This window comes from Canis lupus, chromosome 21 (genome assembly GCF_003254725.2).
Source record: "Canis lupus dingo isolate Sandy chromosome 21, ASM325472v2, whole genome shotgun sequence".
Taxonomy (NCBI): Eukaryota; Metazoa; Chordata; class Mammalia; order Carnivora; family Canidae; genus Canis; species Canis lupus.
The window spans coordinates 13,965,943-13,983,016 of NC_064263.1; the positions used below are offsets into that span (position 1 = coordinate 13,965,943).

The 17,074-nt window shown below is 38.5% G+C and overlaps 2 protein-coding genes and 1 pseudogene across 2 annotated transcripts in view; 2 read left to right on the forward strand and 1 right to left on the reverse strand.

Annotated features, from left to right (window-relative positions):
• The first annotated feature begins 385 nt into the window (after positions 1–385).
• On the forward strand, positions 386–10,191 carry LOC112642078 (elongation factor 1-alpha 1-like; annotated as a pseudogene).
• Positions 390–17,074, forward strand: part of DLG2 (discs large MAGUK scaffold protein 2) — a 1,976,108-nt gene continuing 1,959,423 nt past the window's right edge. Inside the window, exon 1 of the mRNA XM_049098993.1 lies at positions 390–521. The gene's annotated coding sequence lies outside the window, so the exon portion shown is untranslated. The remainder of the gene's footprint in view (positions 522–17,074) is intronic.
• On the reverse strand, positions 4,949–5,404 carry LOC112642084 (ubiquitin-conjugating enzyme E2 N-like). The gene has a single exon (XM_025419479.3). The coding sequence runs from the start codon at positions 5,387–5,389 to the stop codon at positions 4,949–4,951; it is 441 nt and encodes a 146-aa protein (XP_025275264.1). The 5' UTR covers positions 5,390–5,404.

Here is a 17,074-nt window from a genome sequence, read left to right on the forward strand (position 1 = left end):
GTTACCATCTGGGAATTACCCTGCCGCAATCTGAGGCCCTCAAGAGCGAGCAAGAGCTTTTTCTGAGGACCCCTCGTGCCTGCAGAGCCCTGCTTATAGGAACAGGGTTGGGTGAAAGTGGTGAAGGAAAAACAAGAGAGCGAGGGAGTTAGTGGCTTCCTAAGTCAGAACAATTGAGAACCAAAGTTTTGGAACGAGCGTCAGTTCTCATCCCCACAGCTTCTTTTCTCGTCTATAAAACAGGAGGGGAAATAACACTCTCCTTGCTTAGTTTGTAAAGTTGTGAGGATCCTAAAAGTGCCGCTAACAAGGTTGCCTTGGAAATCACTGAGCTTTATCAAGGAGAAAGTGCTATTCAAGATAAAGGAGGAATTTTCACTGGCGAGGTGAGCAGAAGAGCCCTCAAAACCCCTTTGGCTGTGAGGAATGTAGCCAATGTCAAATCATCGCCTGTCCGTATAAAACATCCTCAGATTCCAAGGCAGAAAGTCAGCCTGTGCTCCAACTGGAAAGTTTCCCAGGTAAATGCAGGGACAGTTTGCGCATGTGAATACTTGTTTCCATTTCATATGCTTTTTCCAATTTAATTTTTAATTATTTGAAGCTAATTTTGAAATTTATAAATGTTCTTTGTACAGTATCTATAGCATGCCATCCTGAAATAATAAAAGCAATTTAGAATATTGAGATTTTATAAAAATCAGTTCTTCACAAGACAAATGTCTGTTTCATCTAAGTTCTCAAAGTATTAGTTTAAGATTTTCACGATATTTCCTTATTAGCCTATAAAACCCGTAGAATCTGTAATGAGGCCACATCTCTCTTAATATCTGTCATTTATCTTCTCTTATTTAGTGTCTGATCAGTTCGGTTAATGGTCTGATTTTTTTCAAGTAACCAAGGTTTTTTTTTTCATTGCTTTTTTTCCCCTCTTGTTTTCTGTCTTCGATTTGATTATTTTCTACTCTGATCTATATTATTTGTTTTCTTTTTCCTGCCTGGGATTTAAGTAGCTCCTCTATTTGTAATTTCTTTCTTTCTTTTTTTTCTTTAAAGATTTTATTTATTTATTCAGGAGAGACATACAGACAGAGGCAGAGACATAGGTAGAGAAGCAGGCTCCCTGCGGAGACCCGATGCCAGGTCCACACCTTGAGCTAAAGGCAGATGCTCAACTGCTGAACCACCCGGGTGTCCCTATTTGTAATTTCTTAAGGAAGAAGCTGAGGTCGTTTGATATGAGATCTTTCCCCTCCCTTAAAATACTTGTTTAGTGCTATGAATTTCCCTCCAACTACGGTTTTAACTGTGTCCTACAGATTTTGAAATGTTTATTATTTGGATTTGGTTCAAAACACTTTCTAGTTTCTTTCTTTTTTTTTTTTTTTCACTTTCTAGTTTCTCTTGCTTTTTTCTTTGTCCCATGAGTTTTTTAGAAGTGTATTAGTTTTCTAATAGCTCCAATTTTCTGGGTACCTTTCTGTTACAGATTTCTAATTCAGTTACATTGTGGTCACAGAATATAGTTTGTATGATTCAAGTCCTTTAAAATTTATTGATATTTATAGCCCAGATTCTGGTCCATGTTGACAGACATTCCATGTATTATATGTATATATATATATTTTAAGATTCTATTTATTTATTCATGAGAGACACAGAGAGAGACACAGAGACACAGGCAGAGAGAGAAGCAGGGTCCATGCAGGGAGCCCGATGTGGGACTCGATCCTGGGTCTCCAGGAGCATGCCCTGGTCCAAAGGCAGGTGCTAAACTGCTGAGCCATCCAGCGATCCCCTCCATGTACAATATAAATGAATTTATATGCTGCTGCTGTTGTGCCAAGTGTTCTGAAACATCAGTATCTCAAGTTGGTTGATAGCATTGTTTAAGACTTTTTTTTTTTTAAGACTTCTTTTTTAATCCCTTCTGAATTGCTATCAACTTGTTCTATCAATTACTGAGAGGTTGTTGAAATCTCCAGCTATTATGGAAATTTTCCATATTTCTCCTTTCACTTTATCAGCTTTTGCTTCATTTATTTTGAAGCTCCACATGAAATGAATAAACATTTAGGATAAACTGATAACTATGATTATGAAATAATCTAAATTCTTGGTAATATCTTTTGCGTTGCAATTTAGTTTGTCTGGTATTAATATAACCACTACAATAGCTTTCTTTAAAAAAATTTTATTTATTTGTGATAGTCACACACACACACACAGAGGGGCAGAGACATAGGCAGAGGGAGAAGCAGGCTCCATGCACCCGGAGCCCAACGTGGGATTCGATCTCGGGTTTCCAGGATTGCGCCCCGGGCCAAAGGCAGGCGCTAAACCGCTGCACCACCCAGGGATCCCTACAATAGCTTTTTAAAATTAGTATTAATATGACATAGCTTTTCCCATCGTTTTATTTTTAACCTACTTCTGTCTTTATATTTAATGCAAGCTTTTTAAAAAAAATTTTTTTTTTAATTTATTTATGATAGTCACACAGAGAGAGAGAGGCAGAGACATAGGCAGAGGGAGAAGTAGACTTCCTGTAGGGAGCCAGATATAGGCTCGATCCCATTTTTATTTTTATTTATTTTTTATTTATTTATTTATTATTTTTTTAAAGATTTATTTATTTATTCATGATAGACATAGAGAGAGAGAGGCAGAGACACAGGCAGAGGGAGAAGCAGGCTCCATGCCGGGAGCCCGACGCGGGACTCGATCCCGAGACTCCAGGATCGCGCCCCGGGCCAAAGGCAGGCGCGAAACCACTGAGCCACCCAGGGATCCCCTTTTTATTTATTTTTTAAAGATTTATTTATTTATTCATGAGAGACGACAGGGCGGGGGGGTGGGTGTGGGTGCAGAGACACAGGCAGAGGGAGAAGCAGGCTCCATGCAGGGAGCCTGATGTGGACTCGATCCTGGGACTCCAGTACCATGCCCCGGCCTGAAGGCAGGTGCCAAACCGCTGAGCTACCCAGGGATCCCCATCGGTCCCATTTTTAAATGAATGGTTCAGTAATGTTAAGTATATTCATAGTGTTATGCAACAGATATCTATAACTTTTCTTCTTGCAGTATTGAAACTTTACCCATTAAATCCTCTCTACTCCCTGCCCCTGCCCCCCCCCCCCCCCCCCCCAGCCTTTGGTAACCACCTTTCTACTTTCTTGCTTCTATGGGTTTGGCTACTTTAGACACTTTGTATGAGTAGAATCATACGTTATTTGTTCTTTTGTGACTGACTTATTTAAATGTTCAACCATTTTATAGCATGTTATAGGATTTCTTGCCTTAAAAAAAAAAGATTTCATTTATTTGACAGAGTGAGAGAGAGATAAACCGCATGAGCACAAGCAGGGGGAGAGGCAGAGGGAGGGGGAGAAGTAGGTTGCCTGCTGAGCAAGGAACCCCACCTGAGGCCAGGACCCTGGGATCATGACCTGAGCCGAAGGCAGACACTTAACTGACCGAGCCACACAGGCACCCCAGATTTCCTGCTTTTTAAAGGATGCATAATATTCTAGCATATGTATATACCACATTTTCTTTTTCTTTCTTTTTTTTTTAATACCACATTTTCTTTATCCATTTATTCATTTGTGAAGATTTGGATTGCTTCTATCACTTGGCTACTGTGAGTAATGCTGCAATGAACATGGGTGTGCAAATATCATTTCAAGACTCTCCTTTGAATGCTATTGGGTTCATATACCCAGAAGTGAGATTGTTGGATCATATGGTATTTCTATTTTACTTTTTTTGAGGAATCTCCATACTATTTTCCATGATGGCTACACCATTTTACACTATAGGGCACAAGTGTTCCAACTTCTCCATTTCCTCACCAGCACTTATTTTCTGTTCTTTTGATAGTTGCCATCCCAGTGGGTATGAGAGGATGTCTATGAGTGATTTTGATTTGCATATTCCTAATGATTAGTGATGTTGAGCATCTTTTTTATGCTTCTTGGCTATTTGTGTATATTCTGTATAAAAATGTCTATTCAAGTTCTTTGTCCATATCTTTTTTTTTTAGAATAACAAAAAATATTTTGCTAAAACATAAGATTTACAGAAGTTTCCAGACAAGCCATACAAAATGGTCACAAGCTTTTTCTTGAAGGAAGGATTCTACACTTGACAGCAAAGTCACAAAGTTATTAGTGAGGGCTGTGATGTTTGTTTAATGTTCCCATTTTGGTTCAAACAATCAAGCTTGTCCATCTACAGCGTCTAAATAAAGTTAGACTTGGCTAGAGAGCATATTCTAAAGAACTGGTTAGCTGCTTTTTTTTTTTTTTTAAGATTTTATTTATTTATTCATGAGATACACACAGAGAGAGATAGAGAGCGGCAGAGACACAGGCAGAGGGATAAGCAGGCTCCATGCAGGGAATCCGATGCGGGACTTGATCCTGGGTCTCCAGGATCATACTCTGGTCTGAAGGCAGCGCTAAACCGCTGAGCCACCCAGGCTGCCGTAGCTGCTTTTAACCGATGCAATAAGATCACCATAAAAAGCGGGAAAGGAGCCCATAAAATTAAAATAAAACTACCTCTCCCCCTCAAAAATAATAATAAAGAAAACACCCACACCCCTGCAGCTAACCCTGACAACTACCTTCATTCACAGTGCTTTATACTTAAACCATGATAGGGGAAATGAATAAAAGCAGAGGGGCCACTGCTTTTAAATGTTTCCCAACAATCCAGATGGTACTTCTAGCCTCTGTTTATGGTTTACAACAGTGAATTAGGACAAGACATAGATTTGCTAATGTGCATTTAATCACTAAAGGACTGAAGATGTCTGGGCTTTTATTCTGTAATGTTTCTAGGACTGTGTCCATTAAATAATGCAAACAAAAAAGGAAGAAGTCTTGGCAGAACAGAAGTGATGCACACTTGATCAGATCGATTTTAAATATTATTCATGGCATTATAGCCTAGTCCATGCTCTAGCTGTTTCTATGGCTTGAGCTTCGCTGGTCTTCCACTGCTCTGTTACATCATTTGCTAACGGATCATCTGGATTGGGAGCACTTAACAAAGCCTGGATCGATAGCAGAACTGTGTGGATCTGCAGTGCTGGGGACCACTTATCTTTCAAAATATCTAAACATATTCTTCCCAACTTGTCTACATTAGGATGATAAATTTTGGTCATGAAACGTACTTTAGGGGCTGCCGTCGGGTATTCTTCTGGAAGGAATAGTTCAAGTTTAAAAGTCCCTCCCTCACAGGGGGAATCCTGGGGGCCAGCAATGACCACATGAAAATAACGGACGTTGCTCTCATCTGGTTCTGCTTTAATGCCAGGAACTGGTTCTGCCAGCAAACGCTGGGTTTCCTTGATAATCCTGCAGGGCAGCCCGGCCATCTTGTCAGATCCTGAGTTCGGCCTCTGGTCTCGACTCTCCTTTTGTCCATATCCTAATTGGATTTATTTGTTGTTGAGTTGTAGAAGTTTCCTATATATTCTGGATTAACCTCCTATCAACATATGTGATTTGCAAATATTTTCTCCCGTTCCGGGGTTGCCTTTTTATTCTGTTAACTATTTCATTGACATGTAGAAGATTTTAATTTTGCTATACTTCCATTTATCTATTTTTTATTTCGTTGCCTGTACTTTTGATGTTATAGCCAAGAAATCATTGCCAAACACAATATACTGAAGTGTTTTTCTATGTCTGCTTCTAGGAGTTGTATAGTTTTGGGTCTTATATTAGGTCTTTAATCACTTTGAGCTAGTCGTGGATATGGAGTATAGAAAAGATTCAAATTACAGTTTGCTAGTATTTTGTTTAGGATCTTTGTATCAATATTAATCAAGAATATTGCTCTATGGGTTTCTTTTCTGGGATCTTTAACTTTCTTGGTTTTGATTTCAGGGTAATGCTTTAACGCTGGCATAATAAAGTAACTTGGGGAGTATTCTATCCTAAATTCATAAGCAGAATTTGAGAAGAATTGGTATTAATTCCTTAAATGTTTGGTACAATTCTTCAGTGAAGCCATTTGGTTCTAAGCTTTTCTTTTTTGGGAACTTTTTAATTACAGCTTCAATCTCCTAACTAGGTATAAGTCTGTTCAGATTTTTATTTTTATTTTTTTTTTTATGATTCAGTCTTGTTGGGTTAGATGTTTCTAGGAATTTGTCCATTTCTTCTATATTATCCTATTATTGGCATATAATTATTCATAGTAATCTCTTATGACCCCTTTTTATTTCTGGGACATCGGTTGTAAGATCCCTGCTTTCATTTCTAAGCTTAGCTATTTGAGTCTTCTTTCTTATTTTCTTAGTTATTTTAACATCTGGTCATCCGCCAGATTCAGAAAGAGGACCTCAGGAAATTCTACAAGGGTAAGAAGTACAAGCCACGGGATGTGCAGCCCAAGAAGACATGTGCCATGCACTGTGACTGAACAAGCACCAGGAGAACCTGAAGACCAAGAAGCAGCAGCAGCAGGAGCGGCTACACTCGCTGCAGAAGTATCTGGTCAAACTTTTTTTTTTTTTTTTGTCAAACTTTTTCCTAACGGATTTGCTGCCAGATGCAGATATGAAAACCACCACTAAACCTAAACCAAAATGGGAAAGGAAAAGACTCACATCAACATCATCATCATTGGACGTATAGATTTGAGCAAGTCTACCACTACTGGTCATCTAATCTATAAATGTGGTGGGATCGAAAAAGAACTATTGAAAAATTTGAGAAGGAGGCTACTGATACAGGAAAGGGCTCCTTCAAGTATGCCTGAGTCTTGGGTAATCTAAAAACTGAATCTGAACATGGTATCACTGTTGATATCTCCCCGTGGAAATTTGAGACCAGCAAGTATTACATGACCATCATTGATGCCCCAGGACACAGAGACTTTATAAAAAACATGATTACAGGCACATCTCAGACTGATTGTGCTGTCTTGATTGTTGCTGCTGGTGTTGATGAATTTGAAGTGGGTATCTCCAAGAGGGGGCAGACTTATGAGCATGGCCTTCTGGCTTACGCACTGGGTGTAAAACAACTAATTGTTCATGTAAACGAAACAGATTCTACTGAGCCACCCTACAGCCAGAAGACATACAAGGAAACCGTTAAGGATGTCAGGATCTACATTAAGAAAATTGGCTACAACCCCAACAGAGTAGCATTTGTGCCAGGTTCTGGTTGGAATGGTGATAACATGTTGGAGCCAAGTGCTAACATGCCTTGGTTCAAGGGATGGGAAATCATGTGTAAAGATGGGAATGACAGTGGAGCCACCCTGCTTGAAGCTCTATTGCATTCTGCCACCAGCTCATCCCACTGATAGGCCCTTGCATCTACCTCTTCAGGATGTCTACAAAATTGGTGGTATTGTTACTGTCCCTGTGAGCCGAATGGAGACTGGTGTTCTTAAACCTGGCATGGTGGTCAACTTTGCTCAAGTCAGTGTCACACCTTTGCATTTCAAAGTGTGTTGAAATGCACCATGAAACTTTGAGTGAGGCTCTTCCTGGGGACAATGTGGGCTTCAGTGTCAAGAATGTATCTGTCAAAGATGTTCATCATGGCAGTGTGGCTGGTGATAGCAAAAATGATCCACCAGTGGAAGCAGCTGGCTTCATGGCTCAGGTGATTATCCTGAACCATCCAGACCAAATAAGTGCTGGATATACACCAGTGATGGATTGTCATACAGCCATTGCTTGCAAGTTTGCCGGGCTGGAGGAGAAGATAGATCATCATTCTGGACAAAAGCTGGAAGATGGTCCCAAGTTCTTGAAATCTGGTAATGCTGCCACTGTTGATATGGTTCCTGGCAAGTGTATGTGTGTTGAGAGCTTCTCTGACTATCCTCCTCTCGCCCATTTTGCTGTTCATGACATGAGACGGAGAGTCACTGTGGGTGTCATCAAAGCAGTGGACAAAGAAGGCATCTGGAGCTCGCAAGGTCACCAAGTCCACCCAGAAAGCTCAGAAGGCTAAATGAATATAATATCGAATACCTGCCACCCCAGTGTTAATCAGTGGTGGAAGAACAGTCTGAGGCCTCTTTGTATCAATTGGCCATTTGAGATTATTAGTGAAAGACTGGTTGATGATAACAATGCATTGTAAAACCTTCAGAAGCAAAGAGAATGTTTTGTGGACCATTTGTTTTTGTGTGTGTGTGTGTGTGTGTGTGTGGCAGTTTTAAGTTATTAATTTTTAAAATAAGTAGTTTTGGGCAGCCTGGGTGGCTTAGCAGTTTAGTGCCGCCTTCGGCCCAGGTCGTGGAGACCCGGGATCAAGTCCCACGTCGGGCTCCCTGCATGAAGCCTGCTTCTCCCTCTGTCTGTATCTCTGCCTTTTTCTCTCTGTCTATCATGAATAAATAAATAAAATCTTTAAAAAAATAAAATAAAATAAGTAGTTTTTAATAGAAACAACTTGACCAAAAACCTGCCACAGAATTTTGAAACGCATTAAAACAGAAGTTTAATGAGAAAAAAAAAAAGTATCTAGTCGAGGCTGGAATATAGGCATCAATAAAACATCAATAAAACAAACTTGAAAAAAAATAGAACTATCATATGGTCTGAAAATTCCACTTCTGGATATTTTTCTGAAAGAAACAAAAACACTATCTCCCAAAGATATATGCAATTCCGTGTTCTTTACAGCACTTCATAATAACTAAGACATGGACTCAACCTAAATGTTTATTGATAGATGAATGGATGAAGAAAATGTAATATATATAGACAATGGAACATTATTCAGCCACAAAAAGAAGGAAATCTTGCTATTTTTGACAACATGGATGGACCTTGAGGGCATTACGCTAAGTGAAATAAGTCAGACAAAGAAAGACAAATACTATTGATCTCACTTATATGCGGTATCTAAAAACAAACAAGCAACAACAAAACCAACTCAATGATACAAATGATGGATTGGTAGTTTTCAGAGGTGGGGGATAAAGGATGGGTGAAATGGTGAAGGTGGTCAAAAGGTACAAGATAGATATAAATAAGTAGGTCCTGGGGATATAATGTACAGCATGGTGACTACAGTTAATAACACTATATTGTATATTTGAAAGTGGCTAAGACAGCAAATCTTGAAAGTTCTCACCACAGGAAAAGATGTTTGTAATTATGTGTGGTGAAAAATGTTAATTAGGCTTACTGTGATCATTTGAAATATACACATATATTGAATCATTATGTCATACACCTGAAACTAATATGTTATGTTAATTATATCTCAATTATAAAGAATCCAAAATATAAATACTTAAAAATAATTAAAACTTTGTATTTTATAAAAAGAATCTGTTAAATGGGCATTTTTATGTGTGAAAAAAAATCAAGGGAACTGTATGACAGTCAGCTGTGGTCGACTTATTAATTTGCTTGCATGACTAGCTATAGAAAGGGTGTGGAGTCAAAACAGTTAGGGCTTGCAGTTTGACACACTCCACATGCAGGAGGGCATGTAGGAGGGCCAATAGTGGACTGCCTCTTCTGACCCTGATGTCAATTGAGTCTAAACATAGTAAGAGGGATTTGGTTTATAGTAAAATGAATATATTTGAATTATAATTTGAATTTTAAGTTATGCCTAAATATAACATATATTTGAGTAATTTAAAAGATGCATTGTTTAGTTTCCACATATTTGTGGATTGCCTTGTTTTTCTTCTCTTTCTAATTTCATTTCATTGTGGTTAGAGAAGATGCTTTGAATGATTTGAATCTTCTTAAATTTTTAAGACTTGTTTTGTGGTCTAACATGTCTCTCTTAAGGGAATGTTCTATACTTTGATTCTCTTTTCATTTCTCTTTGTGTATATTATATGGTTATTTTCTTTGTGATTACCATTGCAATAACAGGAAACATTTTAAAGTTATAACAATCTATTTTAAGCTGATCACTTAAGTATGATAATCACTTCAGTTGTGTGTAAAATCCACTCCTTTACATCTTCACTTTTCCTGCTATATGTTATTAATGATATACGTTACATCTTTTTATATTTCATATTCATCAACATACATATTATAGCTTTTTTTTTTTTAATTTTTATCTATTTATGATAGTTACAGAGAGAGAAAGAGAGGCAGAGACATAGGCAGAGGTAGAAGCAGGCTCCATGCACCGGGAGCCCGATGTGGGATTCGATCCCGGGTCTCCAGGATCGCGCCCTGGGCCAAAGACAGGCGCCAAACCACTGCGCCACCCAGGGATCCCTTTGTTTTTGTTTCTTAAATTCTATACTGGATTGTAAAGTGATTTGCATATATACATTATCATACATCAAGCTTGTATATTTGTCTAAATATTTACCTTTACCAGGGAGTTTTCCATTTTTTATTTTTATTTTTTTTAGTTTTCCATTTTTATATGGTTTTGTGTTAGTGTTTTTCTTGTTTTTGTCTTTTATTTTTTTAAATATTTTTTTAAAAAGATTATTTATTTATTCATGAGAGACACAGAGAGAGAGGCAGAGACATAGGGCAGAGGGAGAAGCAGGCTCCCTGCAGGGAGCCTGATGTGGGACTTGGTCCTGGGACTTTAGGATCACATCCTAAGCCAAAGGCAGATGCTCAACCACTGAGCCAGGCAGGTGTCCCTTTTTAAAGATTTATTCATTTATTTTAGAGAGAAAGGGAGAGAGAGAGCATGAGCAGAAGGAGGGACAGAGAGAGAGAGAGAATCCTGAAGCAGACACCCCACTCAGTGGGGTTGCCTGTTGTGGGGCTCAATCTCACAATCCTGAGATCATGACCTGAGCTGAAATCAAGTTGGTTGCTTAGACTGAACCACTCAGGTACCCCTGTGTTACTGTTTATAGTACTTTTGCTTCAATTTGAAGGATTCCCTTCAGAATATCTTATAGGGCAAGTCTATTGGTGATGAGCTCCTTGAACTTTTGTTTATCTGACAAATTCTTAATTTCTCTTTTGTTTTTGAAGGACAGTTTTTCTGGATATAATATCCTTGGTTGGCATTTTTTCTTTCAGTACTTTGAATATGTCATCCTATTCCCTTCTATCTTACAAGATTTCCACTGAGAAATCTGCCAACAATCTAGTAGTAGCTTTTTTGTATGTAACAATTGCTTTCCTCCCACTTTCGAGATTCTCTGTTCATGACTTTTGACAGTTTATGATACCTGTTGGTTGGCAAACTGGCTTCTGTACATGAAGGGCAAGCAGAGACCAAAGCAAGAGGCAAATCAGTCCAAATTGGTAGAAGGTTTAATAAAGAACTTACATACAAGGTTTGTCTTGGGTGGCCACAAGACAAATTGATCTCTGTCCTCAACCACCAGAAACTTGACTGGGTTCAGTCACATACACTGTCCAGATGGTCTCAATAACACATTGCTCTCTCAAGGCTGTGTCCTTGAAGACCGCTCCCTCTATGAGGATGGTAGACAGAATGTATATTCAAGGAGCCTCCAATTGCCCAGGTCCAACTTGCAGGTCAACTGGTGGTCACATTTTCTTGATTACCTCCAACAGTTTCTCTCATTGTAAATCCCTTTGGATTTTTCCTAGAGTTCATTAAGCTTCTTGTATGCCTGCTCTTTTCTCAGATTTTGGAAGAGTTTGGCCATTATTTCTTCAAATAGTTTCTCTTCCTTATCATTCTGGGACTCACATAGTGCATACATGGTTCCGTTTGATGATGTTCCAAAAGTGCCTTAGGCTTGCTTCATTTTTCTTCATTTTTCTTTTCTTTTTGCTCCTCTGCCACAATAATTTCAAAAGTCCTGTCTTTAGAGAAAATGAGTGAAAATATCAGTGTGGATGACAGAACATGAGAGACTCCTAACTCTGGGAAATGAACAAGGGGTAGTGGGAAGGGAGGTGGGCAGGGGGTTGGGATGACTGGGTGACGGCACTGAGTGGGGCACTTGATGGGATGAGCACTGGGTGATATGCTATATGTTGGCAAATTGAACTCCAATAAAAAAAATAATAATAAAAATAAAAAAGGAAAAAGGCTTCAACACAAAATGCCCTTCCTTATCCAAGGAAGCTAACTGGAAAAAAAAAAAAAAAGTCCTGTCTTTGAGTTCGTTGATTCTTTATTCAGATTGCTATTGAGTACCTTTAGTGAATTTTTCAATCCAGATATTATATTCCCAAATTCCAGAATTTGTTTGGTTCTTCATAGTTTCTATCTCTTGTTGATATTCTCATTTTGTTCATGCATTATTTTCTTGATTTCATTTCGTCTATCAGTATTGTCTTTTAATTCATTAAGTATCCTTATGACAATAATTTGGAACTCCTTTTCTCGTATATCTCTCTTTCTTTAGTTTCTGGAGATTTAATTCGCTCCTTTAAACGTGCCATTTTTCTTTTGTATTTTCTAATTGCTTGAAGAAGTTTGCCAATTTCTTCACAAGAGCTCTTGCTGGTGTTGCTCTGTGATACTGTGTCCTCTTCGGTGCTGTAGTAAGCTGCAATATTTGAGCTTTACCTAGCGTTTCTGTGATAATGAAAACTGGTGCATGTCTATGGCCTTAGTTCTCAGACATCCCTATCCTAGCACACCATTTGTCAGTATTTGGATTCAGGAAAGACAAAATGGTCCCTTGGGCAGCCCCCTAAAAGAATGATGGACATAAGTTTCACTCCTTTCTCTCAATAAGGAGAAGGGAGTTGGGGCGGGGGGGCTTCTCCTAATTATGCCATACTGTGTTGGGTAACAGTTTCTTAATTTCTAATAAAGGTACTTGGACTGTGTTTTATTAAATCTATGTCTTCATGGGAGGGGCGGAGTCTGTAGCTTCCTATTCTGCCATCTTGCTGACGTCATCCTCCCTATTTAGCATTAGTTTTTGAAAAATATTTCTGCTAGGTATAGGATTCTAGGGTGAGTTTTTGAAAAGTAATCCCTATGCCCAACATGGATCTTGAACTCATAGCCCTGAGACCAAGAGTCCCATGCTCCACCAATTGAGCCAGCTAGCTGCCCTGACTTTTTATTTTTAATGTTAGTACTTTATTATTTTTTAAAGATTATATTTATTTGAGAAAGAGAGAGAACAAGCGGGGGGAGGGGCAGAGGAAGAGGACAAACAGACTCCCTGCTGAGCAGGGAGCCTGATGTGGGGCACAACCCCAGGACTCTGAGATCATGACCTGAGCCAAAATCAGGCACTTAACCTGACTTTGACTGAACCACTCAGCTGCCCTTTAATGTTAGTACTTTAAAAGCTTTGCTTTACTGTTTTCTGGCTAACACTGTTACCAGTGAGAAGTCTGTTATCATTCTTATTTCTGTGTTTCTCAGGCTCCTACAAAGATTTTCTTTTGGTTACTGGTTTTAAGCAATTTGATTATGATTTAGTGTGAGGCTATTTTTTCTAGGTATTTCTTTTGGTTGGAGTTCATTGAGCTTCTTGAATCTGGAGTTTTAAAAAATTTCAGTTTTTCTGTAGTATAATTAACATATAAATTTATGATATTTAAAGTGTACATTGTCATGACTTGATATATCTTACTATCTTATCTTACTATATATATATAGTAAGAGAATGTCCTATTTGACACACCCATCGCCTCATATAATTACCCTGTGTGTGAGAACACTTAAGTTCTAATCGCTTAGCAAATGTCTATTATACAGTACAGTATTATCAATTATAGTCTCTATGTTTTACATTAGAGATCATCAGGTCTATTCATCTTACAGCTAAAAGTTTGTACCCTTTTACAAACTGCTCCCTATTTTCCCACCCTAGCCCCTGGTAACCACTTTTCTTTCTTTCTTTACTTTTTATTTTTTTAGATTTTATGTATTTGAGAGTGTGCACATGTGTACATGAGAGAGAGAGAGACAGAGAGACAGAGAATGAGCAGGGTGAGGGGCAGAGAAGGGAGAAGCAGACTCCCCGCTGAGCAGGGAGCCTGACTTGGGTTTCGATCCCAGGACTCTGAGATCATGACCTAAGCTGAAGGCAGATGCTTAACTGAGGCATCCAGGTATCTGGCAGCCACTTTTCTACTCTATGTTTTTTAGGAGTTTGACTTTTTGTTTTTAGATTCCACTAATAAATGATATCATACTATTATTTTTCTTTTCCTGTGTTATTTCACTTAACATAATGCCCTCAAGTTCTACCCATGTTGTTGCATATAGCATGATTTCCCTCTCATGGCTGAAGAATTTTACTATATATATATGTATATAGACATACATTATTTGTATAATATATATATTATTGTATATATTTTTTATAATATTCAGTTATAATACAGTATTATTTTTTAAGATTTTGTTTGTGTATTTGAGAGAAAGCGATAGCACAAGCATGGGGGAGGAGGGGTGGAGACAGGCAGAGGGAGAGGGAGATAATCTCAAGCCATGCTCAGTGTAGAGCCCAGTGCAGGGTTTGATCTCATGACCCTGTGATCATAACCTGAGATGAAATCAAGAGCAGATACTTAACCCACTGAGCCACCCAGGCATTCCCCCTATATATTATTATACATTATTGTACATATCTATCTATCTATCTATCTATCTATCTATATATATATATAATGTATATAAAGACAATAGACTGTGTATCTTTCACATCTTTATCCATTCATCCATTGATGGACATTAAAGTTGTTTCCATATCTTGGCTATTGTGAATAATGCTGCAATAAACATGGGAATATAGATCTCTTTGATATCATGTTTTCATTTGTTTTGGATATATACCCAGGAGCAGGATTGCTAGATCATATGGTATTGTTTTTACTTAAAAAAAAAATTTTATTTATTTATTCATGAGAGACACAGAGAGAGAGAGGCACAGACACAGGCAGAGGAAGAAGCAGGCTCCATGCAGGGAGCCTGATGTGGGACGCGATCACAGCTTCTCCAGGATCACACCTTGGGCTGAAGGCGGCGTTAAACCACTCAGTCACCTGGGCTGCCCCATGTTTTTACTTTTTTGAGAAAACTCCATACTATTTTATGTAGTGGCTGCACCAATTTACATTCCCACCAACGCTGCACAAGGGTTCCCTTTTCTCTACATCCTCACCAACATTTTCTTTCTCATCTTTTTGGGGCTAGACATTCTAACAGGTATGAGTCGCTATTTCATTGTGATTCTGATTTGCAATTCCCTGATTAGTGATGCTGAGCACCTTTTGGGGTACCTGCTGGCCATTTATATGTCTTTTCTGGAAAAGGCATATAAATGCCTTTTTAAAAAATGCCCATTTAAAAAATCCATTGTTTGCTTTTTGCTTTGAGTTGTAGTTCCTTAAATACTTTGGATGTTAGCTTATTAGATATATGGTTTGCAAATATTTAAGTCTTTAATCCATTTTGGGTTGATTTTTTATGTGATGTGAGATAGGGGTCTGGTTTTATTCTTTTGTGTGTGACTTTCAGTGGTCTCATGTAGGAGATGAATCTCATTGATTAGCCTGGCTTGTTTTCCTAGTTGTGTTTTAAATCTGTGATTGTCCAAGTCACCTTCTTTGTTCTTAGTGGCTCCCAGCAGTTAAGGGTATGCCAAAATCCATCAGTATCTCAAAGGGGAGGTTCTCAGCATCTAAATGCAAGCTGGTTGGAAGCTGGACCCCATTGGCAGGAGGTAGAAAAATATGCAGACTGCTTCCAGAGAAAGTGGTACTTCTGAGTTTTTCCCTATTTCCTGTGCATTGGGCTGGGGTATATAGCCATAGGAGGTGCTCTTGAGCTCATTAAGAACTTCTTTGTTTAGGGCATCTGGGTGGCTCAGTTGACTAAGTGTCTGCTTTTAGCTCAGGTCTTGATGCAGGAGGAGTCCTGCGATTGAGCCCCACGTTGGGCTCCCTGCTCAAGGGGAAGCCTGCTTTTCCTTCTCTCTCGCTCTCAAGTGAATAAAACCTTTTAAAAATCTTTATTTACTACAAGCCTATGGAATTACGAATGGAAGTCCCATTTGATCTCTGAGCAAGGCAATCCAGGTGCCCCTCTCTTAGGTGGCAGCTGATAAAAGCAGAGAGAAAAATCAATACAATACATTGCAAGCAATCCAATGATATAATCCAATACAAAAGTGGGGTGGGTGGGGTGGGGAATCACATGGTTAAGGCAGTTGGGGGAAATGGAGGAGAAACAGAAAACATAAACACATTTATACCTATATAGCAGGTAAGGTTCCACGTACTTTAATCTTTGCAATCTCACTGCAAAGTGGATATTAGTATATTTTCAGAGGAAACCCAGAAAAGTTAGGTAACTTGCCAAATGTGTAGTATAGGATGTCTTTCATACGCTAGGTCTTGAATCAATATTAGCTGAATAAATGAATACATATTTATTCACATGAAAGATAGCTTGTGAATTTTCTTTGCTGTGCTTCTAATTATTCCTAGAAAAATGCTATAATCATTAACTGAAGGCAGGGAAAGAATTGTGATAATTGGTATGGAATCCTAGCAACAGTAATAGTAACAGCAATAACACATGTAGACTTCCTGTGAGTTGGGCACCGTTTCGATTTACATATATTAACTCATTTAATCCCAACAGTACTATGAAGTCAGTAAAATCTTTATTCTTATTTTACAAATGAGGAAACGGAGGTGCAGAGAGGTGAAATAGCTTGTTAAAACTCATCCTATCCTGTTGGTAAGCAGTAAAGCCCAGATTTGAACCTGAGAGATGAGCCCAGGCTGTACTTAATATCTCTGACCAATCTTGCCTCTAGTACCTTGCTTCATTCACCTAGCATCACTTTACTCTTGAAACCTTGGCCTCTTACAGCCACTCTGGCATGTACTGCTTTCTAACACCAAAGGGAAGTATCAATAGACTTCCCAGTTTTTTGTATTGTAGGAAAGGCAAAGTCAAGTCATGGAGTAAGGTACAAACTTTCAACTGCTCCTTCAAAATTTAGGTCAAATGTCACTTTTTCCCCTTAGTTTTCCCTTCTGCCCAAGTAGTTAACAGTCATATCTTCAATATGCCCACAGAATTATTTGTATACTTCTCAAACCTTCTCTTGCTATGTGCTCATATTTTAAATTCCTCTTCTAATTGTGAGTTCCTTCTGGGTTAAGGACGATTCCTTA